The sequence below is a fragment of the Talpa occidentalis genome, unplaced genomic scaffold (assembly GCF_014898055.3).
Source record: "Talpa occidentalis isolate TD23 unplaced genomic scaffold, MPIMG_talOcc4v2.1 talOcc4.2, whole genome shotgun sequence".
NCBI lineage: Eukaryota > Metazoa > Chordata > Mammalia > Eulipotyphla > Talpidae > Talpa > Talpa occidentalis.
The window spans coordinates 107,301,181-107,320,693 of NW_023602073.1; the positions used below are offsets into that span (position 1 = coordinate 107,301,181).

The 19,513-nt window shown below is 40.2% G+C and overlaps 1 protein-coding gene and 1 long non-coding RNA gene across 6 annotated transcripts in view; one reads left to right on the forward strand and one right to left on the reverse strand.

The window, feature by feature from the left end:
• BVES (blood vessel epicardial substance) overlaps positions 1-14,670 on the reverse strand; it is a 31,165-nt gene extending 16,495 nt beyond the window's left edge. The window contains exons 1-5 of one of the 2 annotated variants that reach the window (XM_037520945.2): positions 14,580-14,670; positions 10,955-11,191; positions 7,969-8,093; positions 4,903-5,090; positions 4,050-4,158 (exon numbers count right to left, since the gene is read on the reverse strand). In XM_037520945.2, coding sequence (XP_037376842.1) covers positions 4,050-4,158; positions 4,903-5,090; positions 7,969-8,093; positions 10,955-11,180 — 648 coding nt within the window. In that variant the 5' untranslated portion in view covers positions 11,181-11,191; positions 14,580-14,670. Of the gene's footprint in view, positions 1-4,049; positions 4,159-4,902; positions 5,091-7,968; positions 8,094-10,954; positions 11,192-13,977; positions 14,044-14,579 lie in introns of those variants that run through there. The other variant, XM_037520944.1, reaches the window with a different exon arrangement.
• A 585-nt stretch (positions 14,671-15,255) lies between these two features.
• The window catches only part of LOC119252736 (uncharacterized), a 111,499-nt gene continuing 107,241 nt past the window's right edge, over positions 15,256-19,513 (forward strand). For all 4 annotated transcript variants that reach the window (XR_008553307.1, XR_008553305.1, XR_005126906.2 and 1 more), the window contains exon 1: positions 15,256-15,494. This is a non-coding gene — a long non-coding RNA (uncharacterized LOC119252736). The remainder of the gene's footprint in view (positions 15,495-19,513) is intronic.

Consider the following 19,513-nt stretch of genomic DNA (forward strand, 5'->3'; position numbering starts at 1 on the left):
TTCTGTTCACACATTAGAAGACCTCTGCAAATAGACACTAGAACATGAGAAAAGTGATGCATGTATATTCATTTAAAGGCCCAGCCTGTTGCTGGTGAATATGGCTAGTAAGGGTACTCCTATCACAGCTGTTTCTTAAGGGTGACATCGCAAAGCCAGCTCCCAGGTAACTCACTAGACACAAAGAAAAAATCCCCACTTAGCACAGAGTTGGGAAACCACACTCTCTCCTTGAGTATTGCTATATAGGAAACTGGGAAAGCACAGTGATCGCACTACATGGAGCTCAGGTACTCTTCGAAAGAATCCTTTACCCAGAGTGAGGGCCCTGCCCTCACAGCTATGTGTCAGGAAGACCTCCCCGGAGCACTCCATCCCATCAGTGAGCTCTCCTTTCAGCGTCCTGTGGTGCTCATGCCACTGAATCTAGCCCATCTACTGATGTGTTTCTCCTGAGCACACTGACAGGAGTAGGGCCCCTGCACCTTCACATCTGTATGCTCAGCTTCCAACACAGTGTGCTCACTGCATATTTATTGCGTGAAGAAATTCACAATAACACAAAGGCAGTGGGAGGTAAAAACCATTTTATATCCTCAATATTAATGCCTGTGCCAAGTAGGAGATTAATAAAGGTTTGTGAAATTGAAGTAATACCTGGGTTTCAGAGCAAATATTTCCAAAGCAGTGCTTCCTTCTTTGTTAGTCATACAATTAAATATTTCAGATGAGAAAGGGGTTATTTATGTCTACTAAAAGAATAAATGGAAAAGCCAATTTCTCTCTCTGTCAATAGCTGAAATCTGATCTTTAGCAAATTAGAGGGTTTCACTGCTTTAAGAAGTGGTCAATGTTCCTAGAAAATAAAGCTTACACTTATTCATTATACTGAGTGTATGAGTCCCCCAAGCCCAAGACATTTGAATTTAAAAATGCATTAACTTGGGAACTCCGCAAAACACAAATTTCATTCATTCTTTCAACAAACATAACTTTATGCGAGACACTGTTCCAGGCATAAGAGGTTATGATGGTAAATGAGAAAGATAAAACCTGATCCTGTGAAGTTTATGTTCTAATGGAGGAAGCTGAGAATAGATAAAGAGAGAGCCTCAGGTGGCAGCAAGTATTTAACAAATACAGAAAGGGGAAAGTGGTAGTGAGTAACCAGGGAATGACAGATGTACATAATGCCACTCACTTTATGTATGTGTTCTGTTTTTAAACATTTAAGCTGCCTTGACATTTAAACATTTAAGCTATCATGTAAGTGGATCCTCAAAAAAAAGCCCCTTTTTCACAAGCACATGTTAATTAGCTGTGGCGTGCACACTTCTAACCTCTAGCCCAGACATCTTTTCCCTCCAAATGCTACCAATGTGTCCAATATTCATCACAATGATCATGGAGAAAGTAATTTGACCAAGTGACCACAAAGTTGGCTCAGTTGATTGAGAGTGCCTCATACATGGAGCCTACAGCCTAGTGGAAAAAGCTGATAAGACATAGGAACCTCCCCCAACAGCCCCTCCCCCCCAAAAAAAAAAGTAAGGTCAAGCCATGCCTGAAGAGTTCCCAAACAGAGTAGGAAACCAATGAGTAAATGCAAGACAAGTGAATAATATTCTACAAAAAGAATTAGAAGGTGAGCACTGGGTACATATAGTGACCCAGCCTTGAACCTGGGTGCTGAAGAAATTAGGAGGGCTGAGGTCCCATCATTTTGCAAAGGTGTTACCTGTGACTTTGACATATAATGCATTTAACATCTCTTCAACTATTTTAATATCCTCAAGCTTCCACTAGGCAATGATATTTTTATTATGATACTAAAATCTGCTTAACAAATTCATTTCTTACTATGGTTGCAAAATATTTTAAACCTGTTTAAGTTATTATTAAATTTAGTAAGAGGGCCTTCCTCGTGGTGCAGGGGGCTGAGCGCAGTTCTGTGAGGCTGTCCGAAGCCTTTGCGGCGCAAGTTCGACCCCAGGGTGGCTGGGGAGCAACCCACATGGCGCAGCAGACCTCTCCTGTTTCGCCTGCTGCTCCCCTCAGCAGTGTATTTCAGTTAGTCTGCCTGTTCTGTTCCTTGCTCTCTCTTGTGAATCTTCTCACCCCCCCCGCAATTCTGGCCTGTACCCCACTTCTTAAAAAAATTTTACAAAATTTAGTAAGAGTACTCATGTAATAAGCTATACCTACATTATGTATGAGTAACTTACAAGCCCATAAGTGATGGCATTTAGTTGGAAGCAGATAATTAGCATATTGACTGAGGTCACTTTTACTTGATTGTTAATGCTTCATTTCTGCCAAACAGACAGTTTTATTTAATGATTTCCTGTCACAACTGCCAAGTAAAACACAGTTTAATGAGGAATTTTTATAGAACAATATAGGAGTTTTTAAAGCTTCTGTAAAATAAATCTGCTAAAGTTATTAGGGTACCTCAGCAGTTCTTCAGTTGTTGTGAAGAATTTTATTGAAGAAATAAAAGCCAACATGGCAATGGGAGATATAAAAGGATTTCTTTCAGATAGAAACTAAGAGTTTGCCAAAGAGTTTGCTGTGATTACTGCAAGGCACTGGACCAATCCCTCACTTTAGATTTCAAACCAATTCTACACCCTCATATAATGAAAAGACATTTCACGCGAGCAAGGAAGTTGGAAGTGATAGCTCAATGTGCTATAGAACTAGAAACAGCAGCCTGAAATATTCCTGGTTGACTGTCCTCAGGGAAGACTTTATCATTTTATTCATGTACCTACATTTCACACATGAGGAACATGAAGATGTCCTGGAAGTGGGCTACGCAATTAATGCTTGTTGAGTTTTCACACGCGCTAAAATACAGCAGAGTCAAAACTGACAGCTTCAATGGCTTCACAGCTTAACCAAAGGTTTACTTGGTACTAAGATGAGGTTTTATTTAAATACCAGTTAAGCCTTAGGGTACATTTACTTCACAAGAGTTTGGACACCTGCTTCCAAGACATTCGTCTTCCCTTAAAGTCAATAAAGCTTTGATTTTCAGGCTTCACAGTACAGGACATGTTATCGACTATGGGAAGGCAACAGCAGGAGACAGAATACAGAAAAAAAGATGTCAGCTCGCTTGATATAAAACAGCTGGGAAAAGAAGAAACCAAACACAGCAGACAGCTTCTACCTTTGTAATACTGATACTCAAGACTCCATCAACAGTCCCAAGTAACAACTTTGGCCTGCAAGTGCCAAAATGACTGTAAGCACCTAGGGAGCACCTGTAAATTCCCCCTTGTCTGAGATCCGTCTCTATGTCTATCACTGTAATTACAACATGGCTCTGAACAACATTCACTGTGCAATCTCAGGGAACACTTAGCCACTGAGTCCATTTCTTTCCTTTTTCCTTTTATCCTTTTGTAAAATTCTTCAGCACCCCTACCAAGGAATGAATTTAGAGAAATAAAAATTAAAAGGAGGTAGCACCTTGTCAGACTTTTGACATTAAAGATGACCAAAAAAATCACACCAAGTAGTACATGTTCAAACTATTGTAATTAGGAAGAAATTAATTCTTTGCCATTAAATATAAAAAGTAAAGTGATTAGATTTTTCTCAAAAGGATTATTAAACAAATTTGCTAGGAGAAAGTCTGCTTTCTTTTTTTCTCCAGTAAAAGCAACCAATTATATGTTTTAGGAAACCTGTCCAAAACTGACATTTTCCTTTTTTCTCATAATAAAAGCAGTAGATGCTTTCTGTGGAAAAATTATAAAAATTCAAATACGAAAAAAAGGAAGGAAATTAAAAAGTAAACTCACAATACAGAATTAATAGTGTTAACGTTATAGCCAATTAGGATTTATCTTGCTAGACCTCTTTTTATATACATGTATGCACTACTTTGTTTAATTTTACAAAAATAAAGTCATACTACATATCTGCCTTATAGTAATCTTTTTTCAACAAATCATGGCCACTTTTCAACTAATATCCTCGGGATTTTAAATGGGGCATGAACTAGTTTCAATCTTCGTACAAATCATGCCAAAACATACCTGGAATTTTTCACCTTTGTGCATCTGAGTTGATCTAAATTCAGGAGAATCTATAAAGGCACAGGGGTAAATGTTATGCAGAAAATGTCCTCGATAGGATACCTTCATTCTGATAACAGAAATAAATGTTAATATATACACATAATATTTTACAGAGTACAAGACAATCCTTAGACTCTTCACAATCTTATGGGTTTGTATTTTGTTTTGAAGTACTAAGATGCCTCACATAATTAAACATACTTTCTGAAGAACAAATATTTATTTCAAAATAAATTTTGAAAAACAACAAAACCCAGGTTCCAGGACTGAATCCAACATGTGCCTTCCAATAGTAATAATTTCTCTTCTAGCTAATGTGACCCTATGATATAGTACTCAAACTCAGATATTTTGAGAGGGATAGGGATGGTATTAGTAATTATGCCATAATAATAATTATGCATAATATATTAAGCAATGGCCCTCTCACTTGAAGACAGTTTTAAGTTTTGTGTGTGTGTGATATTAAGAAAATAAACCACTTCTGGAATAGTGTTAAGTTTCTTGAATTTTAATGCCTAATATACATCTATTTTGATTATGACTCATTAACTTTCAATAAAAGATAAAATGAGATAATATTCACAGGGGAAAACCCTGACAGCCACAAGATTCTGAGTAGTAAATTCTAGATAACCTTACCATGTGGCAGTAGAGCATTCTAAAATGCCATTATACAATGAAATTTTGCCAACAACAAATTTTGTGACTGCTTCCTCCATTAGACAGCAACATTCCCTATCCTTCACTTCCTACCCAGAGGCCAGGAGAAGAGTCAAATGGGAAATTTCAGTTTCCATAAAGCACTTACTTTCCCTTCAGGAGAATACTCAGGCGGTCGTCAACTGAGGTTTTATCCTCTATAGCGTACATCTGGCCCTTTTTCAAGGTTTGGATCATGCAAAACTGGCCCGTTAATCTTCTGAACAAATCTGGAGGCACACGCAGTGGTTCAAACAATCGCCGGTAGATGCCATTGAGCTCCTTTTCAATCTTTACCTGAAATGCAGCAATGACTAGATCTACACTAAAGCAACAGCACCAAAATGTTGGCTTCTGTGGCCTAAATGTGTGAGTTCCGAGAACACAGACATCTGCAGTACAGACCATCACCCTCTGGATTCTGGTCAAAGAAATCTTACAGAGAACAAGTAATGACACAAGTTTAGAAGCTAAAGGGCACCTTTGCAGTCAAAGTGAAGGCTGCGAGTATCTGGGGAAGATGTGCACTATCCATCACATCTCTTCCCATGTGCCATAAAGTGACCATGGGGTGTCCAATTTTGTCACAGCAGTCTCTGTCTCAATCTTAAGTTTTTTGGAAAGAACACAAAACCTTTCCATTTTTAGAACACTTTTGTTTCACAGAAAAAAAATTTACGCTACCTTTTAAATATTATAGTAAGAAAAAAACACAAAATAGGAATTAATGTGAGAATGAAAATACAAACATGAAGCATTTTATCTCCATGTAACTACTGTTTAATATGCCGATATAGGGGGTCTCCCTGGTGGCGCAAGGGGTTAAGATGCAACCTATGAAGCTATCTGCAGCCACTGCAGCACGAGCTCAATCCCTGGCCAGGGAACTGCCCACATGGTGGCAGCAGACTTCTCCTATCTCGCCCGCTGCTCCACTCAGCAGTGTATTTCATTACATCTGCCTGTTCTGCTTCCCACTCTGTCTCTGGTGAAACCTCTCACCCCCGCATCTCTGGCTTATACCCCAGCTCTTGTATGCATAAATAAATAAATCTTTAAAAAATAATATGCTGATATAGGAAAATATCTACAGCCACTATCATTGCTTCTAATTGATTTATTCTCAAGCTAAATGAAAGGTGTAAAAGGGTATCAGTGTAGCAGTTTCACCCCAAGCTAAAATAAACTCTGCAGAATGGAGAACCTATTGTCTAATTAGGCTAGCTACTGGGCAAAGAGAAATGCAAAATACCTTAACCACCTCTACTATCAAACTATCCAAGGCCCAGTTCATGCTCTATTTTTGAGCCCAGTTTTAGTGCCTGGAAGCCACACTGATTGTGTGGCTGGAAAACTGTATGGCGCGTGAATGAACTTGGGGTTCAAACAATCATCTATCCCAATGAAATCTATGGCAGTCACACTATAAAGTTTATAAAACAAAATCTCAAGGGCTGTTCAGACCTCACTGTAGTATCTGCCATGCTCTTGTCATACTGTTTCATTTTAATGAAGAACAAGCATCTTTGTGAAAAATTAGATTTACAGTCCAAGAAGAAACAAAAGCAGATACTAAGTGATATATTTACTTATTACTACCATCACATTAGCAACTTCTCAACCTTATGTTCAGAACGTAGAGTTCCAAACAAGTTCTGATATATAGAAAGTGTAATCTTCATTATGGCAATCATCTACTTCCTCCACTTCAGAGCTTGAGTAATGAGTGTTTACAATAATTTATTCACAAATATGTCCCACTTCTAGCATGCATACCAGCCAATGTGGCACAGAGGAATTGAAAAATCTATTGACTTGTTCATGATCTACACAGCCTGCGAGTCTTTTAAGTCCCAATTCCTTCATGAAGCCCTCCGGATACCTCTCTTTGAAAAGCAACCACTTATCAAATGTTTTTTGGGTTTTTTTTTGACACAATTTATGTTCCTTGTTAGCAGTAAGGGGGAAACAACAGTAAGTGTGGTAGATATTATCATTCTCAACTTTTTGCTATTCCTACCCTCTATAAAAGGATATATATTCCCTACTCCACCCTACTCCCACATTATCAGGCTTGGCTGTGTCAACTGCTTTGGTCAATGCAATATGAAAATTGGCATATGCTCCATCTAAGCAGAGAAACTGTGTTTCTCTTTTCTCATACTTTTCTTCTTGCTACAAGAATGCACATCTAAACAGAACCTATTGCTTCAGCAGAGACCCTGAAATGGACACATGGAATAGAGTCACAGCTGACATAAGGGCTTCCAAGAGTTCACACATAAGGAGGGTAGGGGGAAAAACTTGTTTTATGTCATTGAGATTTTCATGTTTTTTATTATACAACATGACCTAGAGAAAGCTGACTAACACACAAAGCAAAACAGACTGCATTACAACGTTTGAGGTTACAATCCAGTGAAATGCCTATCATATATTTCATCTATATAATTCAAGTTCTAATTTCCTATGAATTATCTAGTTTTCTGTTAGAAAGTCATGCCTAGCTTTGAACAAAAGATTAGGCCAAGCATTATATCTTCTACTTCACCAAATATTTCTACCTGCTTTAGGCAGGCTGTAAATATGTATAGAGTAATTTCTAGGAGTCATGCTGTCTTCCTATTCTATTTACATCTTTTCATTCTTGGTATGACCAAGAAAAAACAAGATCAATCGGAGTTGAAGAGAAAAAGCTAAATACTAGCGTGTTAGTAACACCAAAAATGGTTAACGTCCGTAAGCAATTATTTTCATTAAATGAAGTATGGGATATATAGCCATTACAGGAACTATTTGTAAATTATTAGTACATTCATAGAAGTTGCCTATGAACAGTTTAAAAAGAACATTTTTAAGGATATTTCCACATAACATTTGAATATCAACAGACAAAATAAAAAAAATGAAGTTATATGACTAAAAAAAAAAGAATATCGCCATGTTCTCTCATGTCTAAATTGCTCTAATGATTTAAAAAACCCATCTGTAGAACAAATTCTAAGGTATTCAAATGTTCCACCTTTAGGTATGTATTAGCAAAAGTCTAATTTTGACAGGAATGATATTAAAGGGATTAAAGATGTTAGATGCTCATTTTCTAATCTGAACAAATTACTCTAAAAATGTTTTATCTTAAAAATTGCTTCATTTTAAATTCATTTTTAGTAATTACCGGTCTTTTCATGTACACAAGATATGAAAGATGCAAAATGTTGACACCCAAGAACACGGAGTTCCAGATCATGATATCCAAGGCACATCGGTAGAGAGTGGCCCAGACGATGTAAAGAACACATCCTGTTGAATAAAAAAGTGAGTATGTTAGATGCCTGGAATAGTACCGTGCACAAAGTAAACAAAACACATTTTAGAAATACCTCAGTCAGACATCATGCTAAGGCTCATTTTGGATTTTGTTTGATTAAGAAAAAAGGAAAAAAAGGCATGCTTTGTTGCAGATTATCTGCAAAACATAGAAAATACTTTTTAAAAAAGGGGTAAAATCCATAACTCCATGACTTAAATATAACCACTAGTGACATTTAATACTAGAGTCTTTATGCATTTTTACCTGATTGCAAAACTACTGTATACATAATTTTAAAAACTACTCTTTGCTTTTACTGATTTCAATGACTCCCCCATTTCATTAAAACTCTTTGTGCACATAGGTTTTTTTTTTAAAGATTTATTTATTTATTTATACAAGCACTGGGTACAGTCAGAAGTGTGAGAGGGTGAGAGAATTCACCAGAGCCAGAGCGGGGAGCAGAGCAGGCAGAAGGACCGAGGTACACTGCTGAGGGGAGCAGCGGGCTGCAGGAAAGGTCTGCCTGCCATGTGGGACCCTCCTCTGGTGGCCTGGAGCAGCCGGGGATCGAACCGGCGCTGCAGAGGCTGCAGGCAGCTTCGCAACCCAGCGCTCAACCACTGTGCCACCGAGGAGGCCCAGTGTACACATAGTTTTTAACGCTGTAACTGAATAAACTGTATTTTATTTAACATCTCCCAACTGGTGGACCTATGATTTTTTTAGTACAATTTTTGATAGTCAAAATATCTTCTACATAAAAATTGACCTATTTGGGGGACTGCTAGGGTCAATTACCCAACAGTAAAATCAAACAAATGCCTTTTATAGCTTTTGATAATATTAAAGAACAGTCTTCTAAAAGATTTGTTCAAATTTACAATCCTATCAGGTGGGAATGCCATATCAAGTTGCCAATATTATAAAAGTTGAAACTATTAATTTGATAGTGAGAAACTGTGTACTATAATTTACTTTGTGTTTCCATGATTTTTGGTCAATCCGAATATTTTACCAAAATTTTAGCCATCTGAGTTTTCCTTTGTTGATTATCTGTTCATCTATGGGACTCTTCCTGTCTTTTCTTATTGATTTTTACTTTAGATAATTAAATATTCCCAGTTTCTTTTGTTCAGTTTTATGGTGGGAGATTCAATATATATTTAAAATAAAACGATGAACATGATATAAATATATCAATGACATGCACATAAAAGCTAACTCCCACTTAAAAAAAAGTTATTCATTTGAAAGTTTATTTCTTCAGAATGAGTTGGAGCATCTGAATAACAGCCCCAAATGAAAAAAAACTTAAATGATCATTAAATAACATTAAATGGCAAATACTGAATATATTTACTTATTTTATTTTCTCAATACATTTAAAATGTTAATTACTTAAAGGACACTGTATGATGTAACAGAAAGGTCGACTAGGAAGCTGGACCACTTGAATTATAGTCCTAGTGTAGCTACTTTCTTCCATCTTAATTTTGGATGAGTCATTTAACTTGTACAGGCACCAGTTTCTTTACTAAAGTATTGGACTAGATGATCTCATTGGTCTGATCCTCCACAAAACTCCATTTTAAAATTCATAACTGGGTCTCCTGGGTGGTGCAGGGGATAAAGTCTTATGCTACCAAGCTATTGCCAGCCACTGAGGCATGAGTTCAATCTCTGGAAAGGGAGCTAACTCACATGGCACAGCAGACCTCTCCTGTCCCACCTGCTGCTCCCCTCAGCAGTGGATTTAAGGAGATCCACCTGTTCTGTTCCCCACTCTGTCTCTGATGAATCCTCTCATTCCCCATACCTCTGGCCTACACCCCAGTTATTATATGCACAAATAAATAAAAATATTTTTAAAAATTCATAAGTGACTTTGCTTTTCTACAGGGTTTGGCTTTATTTTTCATTCAACATTTTGCTCTTCATGCTGCAGTCCCTAATTTACTGAGAGCTAATAGCCATGGAAGTCCCACAAGCTACCTTGTAGCAGTTATCATGGCAGCCTCTTCTTTGACCATGTCCTGACATTTTCAAACATTTTTCAATATTACATTCAGGATGAGCTGCTCCTCAGTCTCCTTTGACAGGCTGAAATTTCCTCTCCCCTGTGCCTTTGGATACCACACACTCATATTCAGAGAAATCCCATTCATCTTCCAAAAGTCACCTTCAATGCCATCAGCTCAGTGGGACCTTGCTCTGCCTTCATGCTGAGCCTACCGTCTCCATTTCTCCTTGTCTCTGGGCATGCACCTGCATCACAGCATCCGGTATGACACAGGTGATGGCTCATTTGTTTCTTTCTGGCACCCCAAAGGGTGTCTTTCTCAAGGATGGATGCTGCCTTCTTTAATCTTTGTGTCACACATCATTTATCTTTAATTATATGAAATACTTAACATAGGGTCATACACATACACATCTTTGTATTACTTACAGTAACCCTAGGAAATGGAAGTATTTCTACCTTTATTTTACACATGGGGAAACTGAGGTGTAGAAAGGTTAAATCAATGACCCCATCTACAGAGTTAGCAATTGGTGCAACCAGGATTTGGGCCAGCTCCAAAGTCCATAATCTTACACACAAGTAGATTTCCTAATAACTATAAAATCTGTGTATGAAAACTATCATATTTTTCTCTAAAATAAGAATGGTGTAGATTACAGCATGTGAAGGCCTATGCTTTTAGTTACTTAAGATACTGCTAATTTGCTAACACATATTTTTTTGGTATGCTATAGATCTGACTAGGAAAACTTTGAAGTCCCAATACAAAGTACACCTGATGTCAGTCACAGAAAAGTTACATAAAACCTCAGTTAGGTCACTTACCTATAGATAACAAGCCCCTAAGAAGTATCATATGAAGGTGAAGAGTAGTTGGGATAACCAACCCAATTGCAAAAAAAATATTTGCTACATGAAAAACTAGATGATGTACTTCTCTCCAGTTTTCACAAGTGGTCTCATTGGAAGGCACAGGTATGACACTTAACAACTCAGGTGTAAAGCTTGCTGCTGTTGATTCTACCAGTGGGCTGGACTCGGTATAATTCATCTTGAAAATTCCTGTAAAAACAAATAAACAAAAAAGGCAGATGTATCTTATCATCCCTGTAGGTATCATATCAAAATTATTTCTGTGAACTAAATGTTGGTAAATAGACTTATCTGGTACTTATGGATTAGAGACCCAGATTCAAATCCCAGCTGTGTTATATATAAATGTATAAACTTCCTTATCTGTTAAATGATAACGCCTCATTTATCTTTAAATATATGAAATACTTAACATAGGGTCATACACATACACATGTACACACAACATTATTTAATAGAGTTTTTTGTCATAAACCCACTGGTGATAATACATCCAAACACAGAAAAAAAATTTTTAAAAATACTCACAAAAAATTAACACCCTTGTATTTACTACTTGAAGGCTTAGGATATTTGGAAGGCTCTATTTTTACATGTAGTTAAATCATTATATCATATATGTTTACATTATTACATGACATATATCTCTATAATTATTTATACAGTCACAGATCTAACATACTCTTTCATTTTCTGATTTGAATCTCTACTTTTCCATAAAACTTCCAGTTGGTAGCATCTCACAAATTAAAAAGTAGTAAACTTCCAGTTTACTTATATGTAGAAGGGGTCATAAATATACCTTCAATTATTTAATGTTAAAACCCATAGCAAATACCTTTCAAAAATAGACATTTTTCATATGCTTACATAAACCTTAACACAAAGTGGCACTATTTCCTGACTATATTACTTGCTCTCTGTCTCTGGTACTGGGCAAAAACTTTCTGTTATAAATTATACAAATTGGTCCTTGACAAAAACTATGCAGAATATGTGAATTATCCTTTTTTTTCAGGAAAATCCCAAAGGAAGACCCAAAATATCTCTAAATTTAATTTAGGGATGTGTATTTCTTTCCAAATAGGTCATGCAGTTGCATGTACTTTTGTACTCACTGTTTTCAACAGACTAAGTAAAGGTGTTAGGTGTTATAATAATTGGTACAAGTTGGACATTTTAAAAAGATGTTGATAAATAAATGGGAAAGAATTCCACATCTCTTAGCATGGTGAAAACAAAACAAAACATACACACATTTATAAACTTGGAATGAAATAATCCAGTAGGGGTGAAAGATCTTTTCACATGACTCTGAATTAGCTTATAAATGTAAGAGAAATAGTTGACTTAGATATCTACTGCAAAAAGGAAAGCAATCATAAAAATCCAGCTTACTTTCCAAATGTCTGAATCAATACATAAAAATATAAACCTATTTGGATGGGGGAGGCAAGGTTATTTTAACAACTCTATATAAAGTTTACTTTTAAGGCCCAAGCCAGAATTAATCTCACAATTTCTACAGGAGGAGAATATTAAATGTACCCTTTTTATCATAAAGCTAACATCAATGTCAGCTTATATGTTAGAGTTACAGTGCTATTATAACTAACAATTCTAAGGCACTATAGAATGTATTTTGACTCCAAGTGTCTTACTTGTTCTAATGACTCTATGTTCTATATGTGGCAGGGACAATGTCATATTCATCTATGTATATCCAAGGCCTAGCTCTGTAGAAAAAATACTAAAGGCAAAAATGAAAGTTACAAAGCAGAGACATAAACCTGACCAACGCTTTCAGAAATCACTTTTCTGTCCCCCCAAATCCCAGCAGGAAAGATAAGACACTGTCGCCTTCCTGAGGTTGAGTCAGGTCTTTACCCCAAGACTCCGCGAGCCATGTAAAAGAGGGAGTCACTTCTGCAACTTCTTTCTGCTTTCTGAGGATAGAGGCAGCTGAACTAGCTGGTCTTTGATGCCTCTTCAAATTTTAATAGTCTGTGGCTCTAATACATGATTTTCTAAAGTTCATATCCCCCCCCATTCACAGAATTATATACCTGTATTGCCAACTAATCCACTGTAATTCAATTTCAAGATTTTAAAAGTTCTTCAAGTGGCACTAAAAGTACTAATTTCTTGTTCAAGAGAAATGACAGCAATCTATGACCTACTGACCCAAGAGTCAGAGAATAGGCATATGCAGTTTTAAAAAGATGGGATCATCTTGCAACACATTTTGATGTACCACTCCCTATTAGAGCTATATGTAGTTCATATATTTATTATAGTTATATAACTATGGAATTATATAAGAATGAAATCAGAATTAATATAATTTCTGCAGAAAGGAGAACAATACTAAAATCTATTAGTAATTCATATTATATTTATTACATATAAATAAATATTCCGTTACTTAATGCCGATAGAGATGACATCTTTCTGGTTTCAGATTCCTTTGCTCACACTGAACTCTCCTTATATAGGAATGAATGGGTATGTAATGAGATGGTTGTTAGACTGGTAAAGTGGCAAACATTCAGATTATTTTCTGACTAAATCAAGAGAAACTATCTTTCTCTTATTAGTTCAGAGTTTATTTCCTCAAATTACCTGCTTTAATTTAATCTGTGTGCTGGTTGTTAGCAAGTGGATGTTTAGCGAGGGCAACAGCTACATGGTGACACTAAACATTAACCTTCCCAAACTGCAAAAACGAAAAAGATAACAGCCTTGAGCAAAGGTCGTGCTCTATTCATTCCGTTATTCTCACTGAATTTCTGCACATCTTTGGAAGGGAAAAAACGACAGTAAAGTCTTTTGGCACTTATTCTTGCTCCAAAGGCAGGTAGTTTCTGCGACTCGACCGACCCACAATTCGTTCCCAAATCTTCGGAGAGCAGGGCTGTGTGAGTGGAGAGGATTACACCACCAAGTCATCAGCGCTCCCCAGGGGTCCCGCTCACCTGGCTCCTTACAGGAGTGTGTGTGTCACCTGTTCTCGCCCCCGCGCGCTCGGGCGGGAGGGCTGCGCAGGGGGAACGCGGCTCGCCACCTAGCACGCCGGGCGTCTGGGGGCGACACCCGGGCTCCGCATTCGCGCGGACCGGCTGGCCCTGCAGGGGGCGAGGAGCAGGCTAAGTAGGTTCGGGGTTCCGGAACCCCGGGCGTCGGGAGAGGAGTGAGGGAGCTCACGAAGGCTGCGCCCTGGCAGAGCGCGGGAACGGCACCCGTTCGGGTACGAGCACCCTCGTGCGCCCGTGCTGCCAGGGCAGAGTTGCGGCATTGGACCCCCGAGGGTCTCTGACCGGGGGAGACCCCGCTTCCAAGGACAGGGAATCCCGCAAGGGTGCGGCCGGCGCCGAGGGGCAGAAAGCGGGGCTCCGCGCGGCTCCCGCGCCAGGAGAAGGCAGCCGCCTCCGGGGCGAGCAAAGTTGCTTCCTGCGGAGCTGGCATCCAACTTTCGCTTCCCGATTTAGCCCCGGGAGCTCGAAGCTGCAAATAACCGGGTGCGCGGGGGGTGAGGCGGGGAGGCCAGCGGCAGCGACACCTTCCCGCAGCGCCTTACCTGGCTCCTTCCAGGCGCCGAGCCAGGCGGCGATGGCCAAAGTTTGGGGCGGCAGCGGCGGGGCGCGCGGCACACGGGCTCGACGGGCGCCCCACTCGAAACCCTCGGCTGGCCGATGTCCAGATGCTCCCAGGCGGGTGCCGTGTCCCGGAGCTTGCCGCGGCTTTGACTAAAATAGGCATCGCGGCGCCGGCGGCCGGGGCTGGGGCCGCATCGCGCACGCGCCCGCCGCCCCGGCGCCCCCGGCGGGCGGAGCCCGGGCCTCGGCCAGGACCTCCCGGCGCGGCTGCTCGGGTTGGTCCGCCGCGGCCGCAGCGCCGCTAGTTTACCTCACGGTTTGTTCCCCCTCGCCCCCTCTCTGCCTCGAGAGTCTTTCCCTGTGTGGGCAGGAGAGGGGCGCGGGCGGCGTCTTGTACCAAAGACGGCACACGCCAGCTCCTCCTGACGGGGAGGACTCGAGCACTTGGGTCTCAGCAGGGAGAGAAATGAGAACGATCTAGAATCTCCATTTCCCCTCAAAGTCGAACGGCCACTCGTAGAACTTCTCTCTGGGACGCTCCAAGGCTCAGGAGGGCGCGCAGCTCCGCGCCCGAGCGTCGCGCGGGAGGCGGGCGGAGAGGTCCTCAGGGACTCGGACTTGCCGCCCTCAGGCTCCGGTAGGGGGGGCAGGCCCGCCCCTGCTGCTGCCCCGGAGGCCCCGCGGGAAGGGCTTCACACAAGCCACCGTTTGTTTTCAAAGAAGGGTACTTGGCGGGTATTTGCATTCCAAAGGCGGTGTAGGGCCCTCCTCGGAGGCGAAACTCCGCCCGAATTTGCCACGTGAATTTTGTAGATTTGGGACCATACATTGGAAAACAAGATTCGGAAGTGTGCTCCATTCAGTCTTTACTGCTTAGAGAGGACAACAGTTTTTTGGTAAGAATACCCCCCCCACCTCACCCCTCCACACGCCTCCCCTCCCCCGAAGTGCCTCAAGGTGAGGTAAATTTGTGCCCATTATTAGGATGTGTAAACTGAGGTAACAGAGAGGTCGCGTGGCCTGCTTACAGCTAGTAAGGACCTGAGCCAGGATGTGTGAATCCGGCTGTCTGATTCCGGAGATTGCTCTCCTGTTTACTAGTTACACACCTTTGGTCACCTTCTACTTCTTGCTACACTGCTGCCTATGGGGAGATGTTAAATAGAAAAAGACAAGTTGCAAGAGCGTGTAGAGTTGGGCCTCCCTGGTGGCGCAAGGGGTTAAGCACCGCACTATGAAGCAATCTGCAGCTTCTGCAAGAGTTGGAACCCCTGCCCACCATGGAGAAACCCACATGAAGCAGCAGACCTCTCCTGACTCCCCTGCTGCTCCCCTCAGCAGAGTATTTCAGTCAGTCTGCCTGTTCTGTTCCCCACTCTGTCTCTGGTGAATCCTCTCACACACAGCTCCCTCCCCCCCCCCACATCTCTGGCCTGTACCCCAGCTCTTGTATGCATAAATAAATAAATCTTAAAAAAAAAGAGCGTGTAGAGTGCCTCAACTCATCCATGATAATAAGCTCTAAATGGATACATTGGTTTCCTCAGTATAAGCTTGTAAATGATTTCAATTCCCCACCTCACTCCTTACTTCCCTTCCTGTTTTCCTTTATCTCCCTCTTCTTTTCTTCCAACTTCTCTGGCTCTTCCTCCTGTTTCTTATGCTAAATTTTCTACAATGATTATATGTTACTTTGTAATTATTTAAAAACATTTATTAAAATTAGAGAACCCAGGTTCTGCTTTTGGGAAGCCAGACTCCAGAACTTAGCAGTTATTCTCTTTACCAAACAGATAAGGATGCCATGAGGCATTTAGAGCACAGAGATTGCATAGTCTTAGGAAAAGAGCATGGGACTCGATATCCTAAGATTTGATATGGCTCTGATAGATTCCATGTTTTCTCTGAGTCTGTGTTCCACAGAGAGAGTAGACTGAACTAAACTTGAATTCCTCACTATAACCCATCTAAGGAGTAAAAGCATAATTTAATGTTTAAATTCCTTACCATGCATGTATGAATACTACAAAATTCAAAATAAGAATCTAGACAAAGAAAATTAGGGTTTGGCTCTGTTCTGCTGGTCATGGAATGGTCCTGTTGAACAATTCTGAACACTCTTTGAATTGATGCAAGGAGGTAATTTGCCCAAAAGTGTAGAATGAAAAGGATATGAAGCATAAATAACAAAATATAGGGCAGCCATTCTCTTCTGCAAAATCTCTGGTTTGCAGTTTAGATTAATATAAGCAATCATTTCTACCTCTATGGGCACCTTAGTCTGCTTTTTACTGTCTGGACAAAACACTGATGAGATTTCAAATTTAGGTAGGATAAATTTTGTGAAGATAAAACAAGACAAGAGGGAGTCAGTTATTTTAAAAGTATGTCTAGTGCCTCCCTGATGGTGCAGGGGTTAAAGACAGTGCTATGAAGCTATGGCCAGGGAGCAACCCATGTGGTGACAGCAGACCTCTCCTGCCTTGTCCCTGCTCCCCTCAGCAGTGTATTTCAGTAGATCTGCCTTTTCTGCTCCCCACTCTGTCTTTGATGAGTCCTCTCACCACCACCCTGCCCCGTATCTCTGGCTTACACCCCAGTTCTTGTATGCATAAATAAATATTTAAATAAAAATAAAAGTATATGTATAATGTTAAGTAGCATTATCTTATCTTTATCTGCCCATGGTTTATGTCAGATTTTCAGCTGTTGCTCCTAATTGAATGGAGACCACAACATGAGATGTTCTCATAGCAAATAGTTTTGGTCAAACTTGGATTATAAAATGATTTAAGTTCTTCTTTTTAAATGTTATACTAACTTTTTCATTGACCAGCGTGACAACCAGCTTTACTGACTTTTAAAAAGTGACTAAACTGGGCCTCCCCGGTGGCGCAGCGGTTGAGCGCTGGGTTGCGAAGCTGCCCGCAGCCTCTGCAGCGCCGGTTCGATTCCCGGCTGCTCCCCGGCCACCGGAGGAGGGTCCCACATGGCGCGCAGACCTCTCCTGCCACCCGCTGCTCCCCTCAGCAGTGTACCTCGGTCCTTCTGCCTGCTCTGCTCCCCGCTCTGGCTCTGGTGAATTCTCTCACCCTCCTGCGCTTCTGACTGTCCCCAGTGCATGTATAAACAAAACAAACGAATAAATAAATAAAACATGCCTCTATAAAAAAAAAAAATAAAAAAATAAAAAGTGACTAAACTGAAACCTTTTTTTTTTGAAACCTTTTAAAAAATTAATAGACATTGTTTTCTTAGAGTAGTTTTAGGTTTATAGCAGATGGAGCAGATAGTTCTCGTATACCCCTTTTGTCACCTGCTCAATTTCTCCAACTATTAACATCCTGCATTGTTATGATGCATTTATCATAAGTGAAGAGCAATTGTTAATACATAATTATTAACAAAGTTTGTATGAGGATTTTTTCTCCTGTATCCTATGGGTTTTGTCAAATGTATGATTTGCCACCTGAGGTATAAGAAGTACAAATTTGGTGTCTGTCCCCAGTTCCTGACACAGCTGTCCTAAGACCCTTATAATTTCCTTTCATTCTTTTCATCTTTGACTCTAATCCTTGACATAGTGCTCCTAAAATCATCTTAATTTCCTACTTGATGGGAGGTGATAGGGGTCTTAACATGGAGTTCCTAAGTCTCTTAGAATTTCCTGGGTGACAGGAGTTTTTTTTTGTTGTTGTTCTAGTGTGGGATCCTGGGTAGTTTCAGAATGGGAACTAAAAAATCACTAGAAATCACTAGAAAAACCAAACCCTGAATTAAAAGCTTTCAACCCCTCTCTCCATCCTCTGAGAGACAAAGGGGGCTAGAAATTGGAATAGTAATTGATCATGCCTTTGTAATGATACCTTCACAAAAAACCCCTAAACTACAGGTTGGAAGAGCTTTTAGGTTGGTAAGGTCATGGGAATTCCTGATATGTAGCCAGACAGAAGTGTGAATAACCTGGGGGCCCATTACTTGTAATCAGCATCTGATGTGGGGAACAGTCTTATGGAACTGAGTCTTTAACCTGTGGGGTGCATGCTGACTCTGGATAGTTAGTGTGAGAACTGAATTGTCTGGAGCAGTGGAAAATTGGTTGGTGTGAGAAAAAAAACCCACACATATTGTATTAAAGGTGTTGTAAGAGAACAGTGTTCTTTTAGTAGTGATATATACCTACTATTATAAATTGTATCAAGTAGTTGCACTGTCCCTTGCTCTACCTGGTTATCCCTCTCCATGCTCCCCACCCTAACTCCTGCAACCACTAATTTTTTTTTTAAAGATTTATTTATTTATTTATTTATTTATTTATTTATTTATTTATTTATTTATACAAGCACAGTCAGAAGCACAGGAGGGTGAGAGAATTCACTAGAGCCAGAGCGGAGAACAGAACAGGCAGACTGGACGAAGAAATACACTGCTGAGGGGAGCAGCAGGTGCAGCAGGAGAGGTCTGTCGCGCCATGTGGGACCCTCGCCCGGTGGCAAGGGATCAAACCAGCGCCGCAGAGGCTGTGGGCAGCTTCACAGCCCAGAGCTCAACCGCTGCGCCACCAGGGGAGGCCTGCAACCACTTATTTTTAAAACTGCCTTCATAGTTTTGCCTTTCCCAAAAATGTCATTTAGTTGTCATCATATAGTATATTGAATTTTCAGATTGACTTTATCCACTGAGCAATATACATTTAAGCTTCTTCTATGTCTTTTCGTGTCTCAGTAGCTCATTTAATTTTATCTCTGGGTTTGTTACATTGTGTAGACACACCACAGCTTATTCATCTCTCGTTTAAGGGCATCAAGGTTTCTTCTGTTTTTTTGCAATTATGAAAAAAGTTTGTATAAACATTTGTGGGGAAGATTTTGAGCAGACATGCTTTTGACCCATTTGGGTAAATACAAGGAGTATG